Genomic DNA, 14,590 nt, shown 5'->3' on the forward strand with positions numbered 1-14,590 from the left:
CTTTTGTTGTATTCTCAACTGAGCCTTGTAAAATAGTTGGATATGTTTGTACCAGCAAGCTGTAAGCAGTATTTAAAAAATATATATGTAGGACTCCCTTTTTTTAATTTGTCCAACAATATCTGTTGCGGCTTAATATTTACCTCATGACTTTTTGGCCTGGTCAAGCGTCCCACACTGCTGCATCGACAAAATTCAAATGTGGTGTGTGCACACCGAGCGCGAGACCAAAGCTCACACGGGCGGCCGAATCATTACGAAGCCCATTTTGAGGGTTCCTGCACTTGTTTCAGTCTCCATCGGAGAACCAAGCAGCTCTGACATATTAAAATCAGCCAACCTTACACACGTAGAGGGGGCACACAAGTGCACGCAGCCACACACACACCAGCAGCAGCAGGGCAGTAACTCAAGGCCAAAGGAGGAGGTTTATTTTTATCATGGGCAAAGGTGCCAAATCATGTTGGTATGAAGGGAGCTATATAAATGCAAATTGTATTGGAGAGCCATTAGTCCTGGAAAAGGTTTGTATGTAAATGCCCTATAGGACCACAGTGGAGCACTCATCCAGTTCAGATTAGTGGAGTTTGTGGCAAATGTGCTGCAAAAGACAAAATAGAAAAATAGACAGAAAACGCAATTGCCTTGTGGGAAATCATAGTGAACAAGGTGAGAAGTTGAGTAATTGAATGGCCAAGGTGTTTCTGTATGGTTTATTGCGTAGATATGTTGAGGTCTGTTTTATGCTGATTTTGTTCATGATATAAGATTTTTTTTCTTTCTGTAACTGAGCAGAACACCGCGCAGACATAAGCAGCTGCGTGAGAAATCGCAGTGTGTTAACGCTGAAGCAACACTACATGAATCACTGCCTCCTACTGTGTGTGTGCGTGGCCTTGAATCTATCTGACTTTTAGGTTGGCAATAAAGAGCAGTGCGCTGTACTGTGTGAATAAAAAAATGATTATGTGATTATGAAATGAACAAATGAAACATGACACAGAATTCCACATCATTGATGGAAAGCACAGGATGAAATAATTGGGCTGCAATGGATAACACTAGCGCAACGGCGCCCTCTAGCTTTGACTAGAGAGACTCGCAGACCTGCAGCACCTACCAGTCATGAATCCAACCCAGAAAATGCAGATTATTTATTCAGAAAATCTGTATACATTTGGAATAAATTATCACCTTACAAAAAATGTGTGCAGAAACAGCACTTTGAATAAAACAGCCTATATACAGTATATACATTTAAAAATATATGATACAGGGACCTTAGTTATGTAGAAGAAGAAGAAGAAGATGAAGACAAAGATGAAGACAAAGACAAAGAGGAAGAAGAAGACGAAGACGAAGAACTTAGTTATGTATAGAATATGTGTATCGACAATTAGTACTCAAATAAGTGATAATTGCATTCTGTTGACTTCTTGTGCTGGCCAAGTCAAGAGTAAAGTGCAATTCTTCTTGAATTATTTCTTCCGAAATTTTATATTTCTGCAAACCCAGGTCATGCCATCCTGGAAGAAAACAGACGAGGATTATGCCGAAAAAAATTGGGTCATTTCTTTGTGTACTTTTTTGTATTTATTCTTTTATAACTTAAAATGTTTGTGCCCCTTATTAACATTAGCCGCTAAAATTAAGTATGAAATCAAAGCAAGGCAGAGATGTATGTTTACTCATGTGGACACGCAGAAGTCATACTTCTTTGGTCTGAATATATACTTGGTCTAAAAATAACAAAAGTTTAACTCTGGACCCATAATCTGGGCAGTATAGTTTGAGCAGGGAGAAGTAAAGTTGAGCTGTTCCCTGCTTCAATTCAGAGTTAACACAAACGTAGGAAGCTAAATAACAAAATATTTGCCTCAAAGTTTCACAAAATTTCATTTTAAAGTGACAAACTGACTGCAAAGGACACTGGTATCACTCTGCAGCTCCTCTTGCTGTGTATGCATGTTGTGTTTGCAGACCGGGTGTGCTGTGTGTACCTGCACTCCCTCAGCAGTGACTGCTGAGCAGGCTTGCACCTGCCACATGCGATCCCGGATCGTGTGCAGGTTAAGACTTTCTGCCAGCTCAGACGCAGGAGTGGCCGTCATCAGGTCCTGCTTGTTGGCAAAGATCAGCAGTGGCACGGTGGCAAGCTTTTCCTCCTCCAGCAGCTCAGCTAGCTCCTGGAGGAAAGTGAATAAGTGGAATCAGTAACGTTATTAAGTATTATGACGTTCAGCCTTAATCTCAGCTAATGGCTTCAGAAAATATAGGTTAATTGAAAACTGGAATATTATACGTATCCTTAATCAAATTTCCATTCCTACAGTTGTGGAGTCTCATAATGAAAATATATCCTCACCCTAAAAATGTTCTGTAGTTTGTGAATACAAATCACTCAAAAAATATAGAATTATTACAAGAAAATGTAAATCGTATCTCACCAGACTCGTCTCTTCAAGTCTTTTTCTGTCTGAGCTGTCAATGACATAGATCTGCAAGCAATGCAGATTCACAAACTGATCACAGTAAGAATAATACTATATTGTAGTGACTATCTAGGACTGTTCATTTAATTAAAATTAATTTACTTCTGTTGATTGTAACAAGTAATATTTAAGTAAATCAATCTGAACCTACCAGCACATCCGTGTTCTCAAAATAATTCCTCCAGTATGGACGAATGTTGCGCTGACCTCCAATGTCCCAAACATTCAACTTGAAGCCAGAAGACTGCACGCTCTTTATATTAAAGCCCTGTGGAAAGATAACCTAGATGCTTAATGTGTAATTTATTATTTTCAAAAGGTGAATTAATATCTTGTAAGTCTGCTGAAGAAGAAAAGTGGGGAAAATGTGTAATTTCCATAGTGTGTGGCTAACGCTGTGTGTCTGTCCGTACTTGTGTGGGGGTGATGTGGCTGATATCTTCGGCTGCCAGCTGTTTTAGCAGAGTGGTCTTGCCAGCGTTGTCCAGTCCTAACAGCAGTAAGCGCACCTCCTGTTCTGGAGACCGCTTCAGTCTCCGAAGAATGGACAAGAGGCCCTGCAGGTGGATCAGAGAGCACATTAGAGGTGATTAGCCTAAATAGCACAGCAATCTAAGACATCAGAAACTTGCAAGCATTTTCTTGCTGTCAAAAAGTCCTGACCTTAGCTGTGTCAGGTAAAGCACCAGTCAGAGAGAACCCTGATTCAGTGTGTACGTAAACCCTCAGGCCACAGCTAAAATCATCCAGTGCGAGGATCTAGCTGCTGGCAGTGACCTACAAATGTACCCGGCCAAAAGCTCTCTTTGGTCGGCCAAGATTAGGTGTCTGCACAGACGCTGGCTTGTGTCCAGAAAGCGACAAGAAAGTCTATGACTCAGGTTAATGACCATGCAGTGGATTTTAGGACGTACTCTGCGATCTACACCATGCATCCAAATTAAAGTTTAGTGTCAAGTCAGTACATAGAAAAATGATTTCAGCAGATTTCAGGGTATTACATCTTTAAAAACAAACTTCAAAGTCATAACTTTCCTTCATTTTATAATACAACTGTTGAATGACTATGAAAAGTGGTGTATGTATATATGTGTGTGAATATGTATGTGTGTGTGTGAATATGTATGTATTTACGTATATATTATTGTTTATCTTTTCTAAAATGAAGCTTGAATTGATGAATTAAACACAGCTGAATATTACAACTTGTCCCACTAGACTTTTTAATCAAACCAGATACCTAAACTGTGCCAGGCATTCAGTCTTATCAAATATTAACCTAAGAATTACATCTTTTTGACAGTGAAAACTAAATGTTATGGCATTCTTCTCAGCTAGCTACACCATTTGTTGGCACTTGTTAGTCAGCTACAGCTAACAGTTTCCAGTGCCACGCACATTATGTCTAGAAGCAAAAACTATGTTAGAGAGCAAATATAAATAACACGTCCCATGTTGTAATTCCGAGCTTGCTGTGGCTGTGAATCATGATAACTCACCATGTTTTCCTCAGGTGGTTTTGTGGTCCTTGCTCAGGCTGAGTGGATTAACATCTTTCTGACCATGCTTCTTGGGACAGCAGCTGTCAGGCTCTGTTGCCGGGGGAACCATGACGTTAACGTAAACTACTTGGCAGCTGAGGCGACGACGGAAAAGTAACCCGGATGTGTACCCCAAAAAATATTTGAGTCATTTACCTCTCAAATAACTAATAAACTTAATTTCTTCTCGTTCTTTTGAAATTGTAATACGTTTTCTTATTGGGTTTTTACTCTCTGTTCACCTTTTATAAAAAATGAATTGTGTGTGCTGCTAAATTTGGCAGCCATTAACACTACATGACTTATTTTTATGTGTTAAAGTCTATAGTTAATATTTTACTCAATTTCATATATATATATAAAGTGAAATGGTGTCCTCACTATAGCCTCCCCAACACACACACGGGATCATATTTATACAAAAACACACAACATTGCAGAAGCTTTGCACAATATTCAGAAACAGAATCAGAAAAGACTTTATTGCCAAACATGTTTGTACATACAAGGAATTTGTTTTGGTGTTGTTGCACACATTACGCATAAACAAATAAAATAAAATAAAATAAAATATGGAAACTCGGCTCTCAAATATACAAGAACAGTTTTTTAAAGAGCTAAATTAATAAATACAGCTAAATTTTGTACTATAGTTATCCTGCACAGTCATATATATATCAAGAATAGGGTTAAGTTATTATACAGTTAAATTTTCTACTTATAGATTCCACTTGTAAACTCACTTGTAAATTTAAACTATACCCACTTTTAAAGTAGTGCAGTAGTAGTTAAAGTAATTTTTGCTAGTGTCCGTGTTTTCATTAACATATTGTGTACGTGATAATAAACACGACTTTAATCGTGAACTTTGCGAACAAAAGCCGATTAATTAAATATTTTTTTAGCTACAATTATAGTGATCAGCAACATTATGACGTCTGTCAGTGAGCAGGAGCTTCCGCATCGAACTTGAACCTGTGTTATTTGAAATCATGTGCTTTCACACTCACGTACACAGCGCCCCCTGCCATCCATCCGCCGCCGGTGTTTCCTATTAACGCCAGTGGTGTTTCTCGGTAGAGGAACAACAAAAACATGTCCGAGTGCGACAGGATGAACCGTTACTAACTCCAGCCCTCTGCTGTCACCTCAGCGAGCCGTCGATTTGACCGACTGCTATATGATTCCCGTCGTGTCATCGGCCGAAAACCCAGAAAGATGCCGCAGAAAGCACTGGGATCCATTGTAGGTCTTCTTTGTACCGGGACGTGTCTGGTGCAGGTAAGCCGGCGCTAGGGCTCCCGGGGTCGGCGGATGGTTTCAGCCGAGGCCGCTGCTCCTGGGCTGGGTGAAGGCCTTGTGCGGAGCCTTTTTTTGTCTCCTCCACAAAGGAAACTGGGCACGGTTCGCTGCTGTATACCGTGGATGACGTCAGTTTGTAAAAGTTTTCATTTATATTTCGACAGCTATTTCGATGTCAAATTTGGGTCGTAACTCGAGGCACTCCGCGGATGTGTTTCAGCGTCCCCGTTTTACAGTTTGAATCAAGGTTGTCAAAGATTATCGTTAGCCTGTTGCTAACTGTTACCTGGCAAATTGACGTGGTTATTCATAGTTGTTGATGTTAGCCGGATAGACCGGGCGGTTAGCCCCGGTTTGTCCAGCTAGCTATCCGGATTGCATCCTTGTTTAAAATGTACTCAAAGCACTTATGAACCACCATAATGGCCGATGAGCAGTTTATTACCGCCATATTTATTAATATACCGACATCGTTCGTCAGCGTAACAGACTAGCGTCGTTGTTTTATTACCGGCTGCCATCAAAACCTTAACAATTTAAATTAAACGCAGCCAAACACTTGGAAGTTTGAGGTTTTATAAGCACTTTACACATTGTCTCGCTTTGGTTGTTTGTTGTATCAAATTATGCCGTCACTATACCAACCAAACCACTCATTTAGTATCTTTCATTTTGTAATATTTGCGTGTAGTTTTTGAACTCGCTTTCATTTTACTCCACCGTCGGCAACTTTCCAGCAGTAGTAGCTGAAAGTGCCTATAGGCCTCTGAACAGATTTCATGTTTTTAAATCGCAGTGTGTCTTATCTGTCCACATAAATGAGACACAGGACAGAAAATTGACACTTAATTGTGCAAACACAGTAAGTGACGGCGAAGTGATAAATAGATCCTAGAAATAGTTCACACCATCATCAGCAGTTTGCCTTTCATTTTATTGTTTACTCGTGTGATTGAATATTGACTCAGGCTTTCACTTTGTGTACCTCTTGTGTGTGTATTCAAGGGGAAGGAGTTCTGTTTCGGGGTAAATAATGAACAGTACCGCTGTGAGATGGGGTACTGCTGTGGCGAGACGGAGTGCTGCACATACTACTATGAGCTCTGGTGTAAGTACAGTTCTTTATTTAAGATAAGATAATCCTCAGTTCGTCTGTTCATTCAGAAACACTGCACTGTCTATGTGTGTAAACCCTCGCTATTGTTCTTTCACTTCTGTTTATGGAAATTTAGGTCAGGTTTTTGTTTGACGGATGTATGTTTTTCTCAAATTAGTTTCACTTTCATACTATATTAAAAATAGAAAATGTTTTGAGCAAGGAACTGAATTTCTTAAGAAGTTTGAAGGCCCAATTTTAGTTCAAATTCAAAATGCTGCTTAACTGCCCACCTAACTCAACATTAGAGTTTTTAAAGAGTCATGTGAAGTCAGATCAATCGATCTACAGTGCTAAAGATCAGATTCCACTGAGCCTGTCTCCTCTGATAGGGTTCTGGTTGGTGTGGACCCTGATCATCATGCTGAGTTGCTGCTGTGCCTACCGACACCGGAGGGTTAAGATGCGTCTCCAGCAGGAGCAGCGTCAACGTGAGATCAGCCTCATGGCCTACCAAGGAGCGTCCAGCTCCTTCATCTCCCCTCCGCCTCTCAATCTGAGTGAGTCATATCAGAATTTATGTACAGAACATAGACGGCTATAAATACAGATTAGGATCGACAAACAAAAGTTGTCATGGTGCGAACACAAAGGCCCAGGTATTCTTTTCTGCAGCACTTCCTATGGGATCCTTCTGTGTTCCTTGATCTTCTGAGAGTTACAGTTTCTACTTGAGGTCTCCCCTGAACGAGCCTCTGTGGATCAGGCTCGTTCCAGTGCATCCCACAGATACTTGATCAGTTTGGAATCTAGGGAATTTGGCGGCTAGGTCAACACCTTGTGCTGTTTTTTTTTTATGTTTGAGTTGTTCCTAAACCGTTTCTGTGTGTGGCTTCCAGCAGTCAAAGAGTGTCATCGCTATGGGGTGGGGGTGCCTAGTCTGGTCTAGGTGGGTGGTACATGTCTAAGTAACATCCACACAAATGCCAGGTCCAAAAGTTTCCCAGCAGAACATTGAATTGTCACAAGATGGTCAGTGTTATTCACTTCTCCTGTCAGTGGTCACAGTGTTGTGGCTGATCGATGTAGCTGTAAATTGAGTGTGTGTTTGTATATCACGGTCGGAGGTTGCCAGAAGGACAGCAGATAGAGATGCCACCCTAATGTCAGTGGTCACTCTGGACCTTGGCTGTAACAGGATATTATGTCCACTAATATCACAAACAGGATTTTGACTGGGCGCGCACTTGACAGAGTCCAAAGCTCACAGTGAACATGCTTGACTTAATGTCAAGAATGTGAACACAACTCTGACTGAAGGCATACTTAGACAGTGACTCACACAGAGACCCTGGCCGTTGCTCTTCCCTCTACATATCATGGAGAAAGTAGTAATTGGCCACCTGCAGAGGTCCAGTCATAGGGCTGCTCGATTATGGCAAAAATCATAATCACAATTATTTTGACTGATATTGTAATCATGATTATTAAAGACGAATATTCATTGATTTGAGAACAAGCATTTGTTGAACTTTTAGCTATATTTCTTTACAACTATGGTGTAATGCACTTGCTACAACAGCCTTACCAAGTACTGCAAAAAACACTGTAGTACTAATCAGTATAGCAGGAGCTTTTAATTCTTGAATTTTTTTATTCCTTCACTGCTTGGTCATGTATTACTCTGTGTGTGGACTTTAAATAGTTAAATAAATTGGTCGTGTTCCCTTGAAGTGCAGACACGGTCGCGTGACATAACTTGCACAATATCTTCGTTTGTTCCGAGTCAGACTCCTCGAAAACCAAAGTGTTTCCACATCACAGAATTCGCTTTACCTTTCTTCCCGACCAAAGGCTGCCTTTCTGCCATCTTCCATCGTCTTCTACTACACGTTTTTTCCAAACACCCACTGGCAATACGCACCGGCGTGGCTGAAAGTTCGCTGCGTGATCGCTTTATTACAATTATCTTGTTCTTATGATCGAGGGAAGCCAAAATCGAAATCGAAATTTAATTAATCGCCCAGCCCTATCCAGTCACCAGTAAAGGTCTGTGGGACTAGCATTTGCATGGTGTGCTACATTTCTAGAAAAACTATGAATGTTTGAATCCCAGTGTGTTTTCTCAGCAGTGGTTAGGTTCTGGGTTGATTTACAAAAATTAGGCTGTCATCAAATTTGTGGATGATGTGACAATATTTCCTCTTGGTCTAATAGTTATTTAATAGTTGCAGGCTAAAGGTTTTGCGTTTTCTGACTTTCAGGGTTCTGGAACGACTGCAAGCTTCCCGACTATGAAGAGGTGGTGGGCCACCCTCCGACACCACCTCCCCCCTACTCTGAAAACCCTCCCGAGTCGACTTCAGCTCTCCCTCCACAAGTGAATCTACCTGACTCTGCCTCTGTGCCGCAACCCCCGTCTGAAGCGGACCCGATGATGGACGGTCAGGTCTTGGACTCATCTTCGGACCAGGAGGCAGCGCCGCTCCCGATCCGGGTACAGTGTGTGGTGGAAGGGAACGGCGAGGCTTTGCTGGCGGCGGCCGAGGAAGACGAGGAGCTCGTCACTAGGCGTCGGCACGTGACCGGTGACTCAGGGATTGAGGTGTGCGTTTGCCAGCTGGATGTAGACGAGGGCTCGGGGCTTGAGGAGGAGAGCGACGAGGAGCACCGGGTGTGCAACGGCGCCGGCAGAGAGTGTTGCTCCGGCCACCAGCAGCAGACCTTCAGACAGAAGGAGCACACCTCGGAGCTGCCCAGCCAGACCACCAGCACCAGCACCGGAGACCACATGGTGTGATTGATGGGTCAACTAACCAGCCAACCAGTGCACCTCCCTGGATCACACAGGACAGTGAACAGCTGTTGTCATCATCGTTACAACAGGGACTGTCTGTGTTTTAATTCTCTGAACTAACACATAGACACGACGTGAAAATGAGGGTGATAACTAATCTTTAACGGCTCCTGATTAGGAAAGATAATAACAATGTGTGGACAAACTCCTGGCTTATTTTGTTTGCTTTGCTTTTCTTAGTGGGGGAACCAGCGAATACATTATCTTGCTCTGTTTGATTTGTTTTTTTCTTAGTGTTAGGAACATCAGTGGGAAGGCAGAGAAGGCAGCAGTTGATTGTGACTGAAACCAGAACTGATCTGTTTCCCCTGCCCTCTCCTTCAGCACTGCTGTCATGTTTCCGTTTCGGTCCCTTCACTCTCCCTGGGTCCGAACATTTCCGGCCGACGTTCCGTGTGATATTTACCCCCGGTGGGATGGTCATTCAGGAACATACCAACACGGTCGACCACTTTTCTCCCCCATCCCCTGTATGGCTAAGCAGATAAGTCAAAAACAAACCTCTTAAAAACCTAGTATGACACCTGATGAGTCTTTAAGAGCTTACATTTAGTCATCCCCCCCGCAAAGCTGCGTTTGTGTACGACTGTTTGAATGCCATGAAATCTAGGGCACAGCTGCATAGTGATGTCAGCTTTGAGGTCATGGTAACGACGAGCGTCTGGTGTCTGCGGGACTTGTGTGGGCAGAGTGTACGCTCATACATAGCAGGGAATGAGTTCAGCTTGTTGTCTAGTCTCTGGGTTTTAAATGTCATACAAAACCTCCCCGGACCCTTCTACTTGATATCCATATTGTGGTCTCGCAGCTGAGCGGCCAGCGATTAGCATGCCACGAGGGGGTGTCCAGCACTTCAATGATTTATTGATGGGGTCCGCGACATCTCCCCGCTCAAGTTTCTGACTGCGTTAAATTCATGATAACAACATCGGGCAATGCCACCGACTTTTTTTTAATCAATAAAAAGCGGTGGCTCTGTGATATCGCGTTTTATTTACTTGCTTTAGGTCTGAGGGAATTTATCACTCAGTAATAGAGTTTGGATGTTAATAATGAAGGACGTGTTTGCTTTTTTTTTTTCTTCTTCTTCTTCTTCTTAATTTTATAACAAGCTGTGCTTCAGCGAACGCCACGGGTGTCACCGTTAAGTGCAGCAAGGCACCTGACGGGCTGCTCGAGTGTGTACTGCGTAGTTTTGTGCAGTAGGGACGGGCTGAGTTGTGCGCGCGGGTGTATATCTTAAAAGTTCTGCTAGAAATCAACGCGGAGGATTAACAATTAAAAGCACCGGTGTTTTGCATGAGGCATGATTTTTCTGCGTTTATATATTTGAGTTTTTTTTTCGAGCAGTGACGGCGAGCTGCTCAACGTTGTGTGCAGATTTGGTGTGGATAGGGTAAAAAAAAAAAAAAAAATGGATTGAGGTTTAACTTTACATGTGTGGATCTAGTTTCATTGTTTTTTTTGTGCCTGCGCGAGCTACACCATCCGGTCGTGCAGTTCAGCCAGCTAGCTAGTTAGCTGGTGCTGCCTTGGCGGCTCTTGGTGGCCCCTATGGCTCTTGGCAGTGTGAGGGACATGCAGTGGTATTTTTCCGTTGGCAACAGAGGTCCTGTGCATTAGCGAGTTGAGCTGGATGCAAGCTCCGCAGCGCGGCCTGTGCGGCGTTGGCACCGGAATCTGTCGCAATGATTGACTGCATGGTTTTCATGGATTGCATGTTGCTTGCCCAATATACTGTACAATGCTTGTTCCAGTTGTTGTCAAATAGGAAAACCACTGCAGGATAAATAACATGTACCTTGCGAGACGAGAAGATCTGTGCGAGACGAGCAGAGGCTGATGACGTCGGTGAACATTTTAGTTTGGAACAATAATTTGCATTTTTATTTACATGATACTCTGATACTGTATGTCAAAACGGGCATAGTGTAAAGACCTGAGTCAGTCATTCCGCTTCTTACAAGCACACTCGCTCACAAAGCACTGCTTCTTGCTCTTCTTGCTCTAAGTGAATTTATCAGAATACAACAAATATAATGTTTTGGCTTCACTGTCGGCTGGATTCATTTGGATGAACTGGCCGGCGAGTCTCTTTATTTTCAGCACAGTGCACTCTGACAAGGACACAGTTGGAAAAAATGTTGGCCTCTTATCAAGAGATGACACCTAACAAGAATATATCTCATTTTAGGGCCCGTGCAGCCCAGTGGCCTATCAAAGTGTTTCCTTTTTCCTTACTCTTTTGCCTAAAGTGTTGGGGGGGAAACAATAGCAGAGGGCCGCTGCACCCAACATTTCAGAAACACAATGAGGACCCGGCTGGCTTATGGTTTGAACTGAAAGATTTATTTTCATGTTTGCCACGCATGCTGCTATCCGGTTTTTGCAGCAGCAGCGGAGGGTTTGCCGTCCTTTTATTGCGTCGTTGAGCCAGCGCTTAAACGTGAAGCCATACCAACATGACGACGACCCTTTCAGAGGAGCAGTTACACTGTGAGCATGACTGCACACCCATTAGCAGAAGTAATAAAATACATTTTTTTCTTTTTTGACAACACACCTCAAGCTGCCTTGCTGCATTTCTAGAGCGCAAATGTCCTTATACTGCCTTATTAGAAATAGACGTGGTCAAGCGATTTTGTCCTTGATTTTCTTTTGAAAACTTTGTGCTCCGAGCATGGCTGATTCAAAAGCAGAGGGTTGCTTTCTGTGTCAGTAAAAAAAAATAAATAAAACATGGCAGTCATTACGAGAAAGTGCGCCCGCTTTCTGAGAAAAGGATGTGGTTCATAAACATTTTTGCAGCCGCAGGTTTTTAGACTGTCACATGCTCTGTACAGTTTTTACTTACGTTGGTTTTGTAGTCGAGGGGCGGTTGTGTTGAATTTAAAAATACTTTTGTGTCTAGGTAGTTGTGGCACTGATGGAATTTTGTCGAGACCAGATATGTTTGTGTCTGTGTGTTTCGCAGATGTGGTTGCGATTAGTTTGTGAAGTCAACTGACTCGAAAGCATGAGGAAGATTTGTTTTCCTGTGGCTTTGTTGTGATTCAATTTGTTCGTGTGTTGGGTTTGGAGGACGGACTCCAACAAGAGATTGCTCTGTAACCTTTTTGCTAAGGTGCATATTTGCTTGTTTGTATACTTAACTATGTAGAAAACTAATAGTAAAAGGGGAGGGGTGTGAGGAAAACAGGGGAAGGGAAGGGGTTCTTTTTGTGCATGAGTGAACTGGAGGTCCATAGTTTCCCATTGCCAAACAACTGCTATGCCTCCCTGGTTTTCACATGTTTACCGAGAGTAAGGGCTATATCAGTCATGGATTGTTGACAGACACCCATCCGTTTATTTGTGATCTGTTGTGTGCTGTTCATTTGAAGCCGCAGTTGCCGAGACCTTTTATCTTAACGGGGTCGGAAATGCGTAACGTGCTCATTGCTCGGATTCGGGATGTATGCTGCGGTGGAGCTCATATTTATCCAATAGCTGATTGTATACGACCGTGTATGTTTGTTTTTTACGGGCTTTAACTTTGCGTTCTTGTTTTGTCAACCTCAACAGAGGTGCGTGATGCAACGTGTCCCTCTCCCCCTCGCCGCGCGCGTGCCCGCTGAAAACGGTTATCGCCTGTAGGACGAGCTGCATGTGTGGCTGTGGCGAGAGTCATCTTGCTCCGCTCCGTTGGCTCCACTTGGACCGTGACTCCACCCATCGCCCGGCTGCGTCTTGGTTACAGGAACTGTAGCCAACGCCGCGGCTGTTTGTTGTTTTTTTTTTTTCCTCAGCTGCTTCGCACGCTGAGCCTCGGCGACGGAAAGGCCACGTCCACCCATGCAGAATTGTCGACAGAACAATCAGCCAAAGTCTTTCCCGTCTCCGCGTTACACAGCTCTCACCGCTGCGCGTTTTTTATCGCGTGCGTGTGCTCGTTCTGTTTGGTTTCACACTCTCAGGGTTATCTTCAACAAGCAGTGCTAGGATTTTTTTTTTAAATCAACACATTTGACCCACGAGTCTGATTAAGCCAAAGCAGTTGATTCATGATTGTCCTCTCCCCGTTGTTGTTGTTGTTTGATATTTCTTTCCGCATCACGCACCTCTGTAAACTCAACTAGGCTATGCAAAAAAAATACATAAACCTACTGTTAAATGCTGCGACCCCTTTCTCACGTTCTCTGTCACTTATCTGTGGGCACCAGTACAAGCAATATAACTCTCAGTACTATCAGCACTGCACTGTACTGTAATCTACTTGGTCTGTGAATATGTATTTGTTTAAGAAAACTTGTAAAAAAAGAAAAAAAATATTACTTGTAATGCTTATACAATGACGTATGTATGCTTCAGTGTCTTTTGAGCGGCTTGTTTTGAAAAGCCATTATTAGTTTAGGAATATTTTTTTCCCGTCTTCTTTTTGGCTTTTTACTGTCCGCTTCCCTCAACCACTAACACTTCCTGCTCTTGACTTATGGATAAACCACCTTGTACATGCTGAAGGAAATATATTATTATTATTTTGGATCACGTCTGTATTTGCCACTTTCCCACCCCTCGTTTCCGTTGCACTCATTCATTGATTGTGTTTGGTTTTCTTCTTTTTCCATCTTCATGAGTTTTCAGACTGAATATTTAACCGTTGCCTTTAATCCTCAGTTAACACAGTACCGTCAGTTTTATATATATGTATGTATGTATGTATAACGTACACATGAAAGACCTCAACATGGAACACAGTCGGCCTGCATTTGACCAGCTCACATCAGTGATTCTCATCACTGTATTCATCATCAGTGTGATTGTTTCTATCAAACCTGTGAGCTTTTTTTTTTTTTTCTTCAACCATAGATAATACCGAACAGGTGGAGGTGCCATGGTTGAGCTATGTGGACTTTTTTTTTTTGCCAAAATGAGAACCATTCTAGTTTAAATGGGAAGCGGGCATCTACAAATACAGAGTCTTTCTACATTGTGTTCCTAATAACTTTAAACAAGCCAAAATGAGCGAAGTGGAAAAAGAGAAAAAACAAATTGAAGCACTGACTGACACATAAAAATGCTTTGGTTTTAGTAAGAAGTCTGCTGTGTACTCTTTGGGTCATCATTTGTATTTTATTTTTTTAATAAAACCAACATTGGCGCTCTGCTGACCGACTTGCAGCTCTTTGACTTGAAATTTACACTGATCAGCCACAACATTAAAACCACTGACAGGAGAAGTGAATAACATAGACCAACTTGTGACAATACGATGTTTGGCTGGGAAACTTTTGTACCTGGCATTCATTCATGTGGATGTTAC

General features: G+C 42.5%; 2 protein-coding genes across 2 annotated transcripts; one reads left to right on the forward strand and one right to left on the reverse strand.

The window, feature by feature from the left end:
- Positions 1-1,478: 1,478 nt before the first annotated feature.
- On the reverse strand, positions 1,479-3,540 carry LOC311507534 (ADP-ribosylation factor-like protein 3; the record flags this gene model as incomplete). The annotated part of the gene is made up of 5 exons (XM_084571906.1): positions 2,906-3,540; positions 2,644-2,760; positions 2,448-2,498; positions 2,001-2,186; positions 1,479-1,526 (listed from the first exon to the last, which is right to left on the reverse strand). Exons 1-5 carry the CDS (start codon positions 3,071-3,073, stop codon positions 1,479-1,481), a joined length of 570 nt encoding a protein of 189 aa, XP_084428032.1. The 5' UTR covers positions 3,074-3,540.
- Positions 3,541-4,921: 1,381 nt separating this feature from the next.
- wbp1 (WW domain binding protein 1) lies at positions 4,922-14,438 on the forward strand. Its single transcript, XM_084572920.1, has 4 exons — positions 4,922-5,314; positions 6,341-6,443; positions 6,824-6,991; positions 8,696-14,438. Exons 1-4 carry the CDS (start codon positions 5,252-5,254, stop codon positions 9,229-9,231), a joined length of 870 nt encoding a protein of 289 aa, XP_084429046.1. The 5' UTR covers positions 4,922-5,251; the 3' UTR covers positions 9,232-14,438.
- The last annotated feature ends 152 nt before the right edge of the window (positions 14,439-14,590 follow it).

The sequence above is a fragment of the Chelon labrosus genome (assembly GCF_963514085.1).
Source record: "Chelon labrosus genome assembly, chromosome: 22".
In the NCBI taxonomy this organism is placed as follows: Eukaryota; Metazoa; Chordata; class Actinopteri; order Mugiliformes; family Mugilidae; genus Chelon; species Chelon labrosus.

Bases quoted from the DNA above. Each gene is read 5' to 3' on its own strand.
- wbp1 (XM_084572920.1), top strand. From the start codon at position 5,252: ATGCCGCAGAAAGCACTGGGATCCATTGTAGGTCTTCTTTGTACCGGG. The intron at 5,315-6,340 runs GTAAGCCGGCGC...TGTGTATTCAAG, and splicing joins CCGGGACGTGTCTGGTGCAG to GGGAAGGAGTTCTGTTTCGG. The intron at 6,444-6,823 runs GTAAGTACAGTT...CTCCTCTGATAG, and splicing joins ATACTACTATGAGCTCTGGT to GGTTCTGGTTGGTGTGGACC.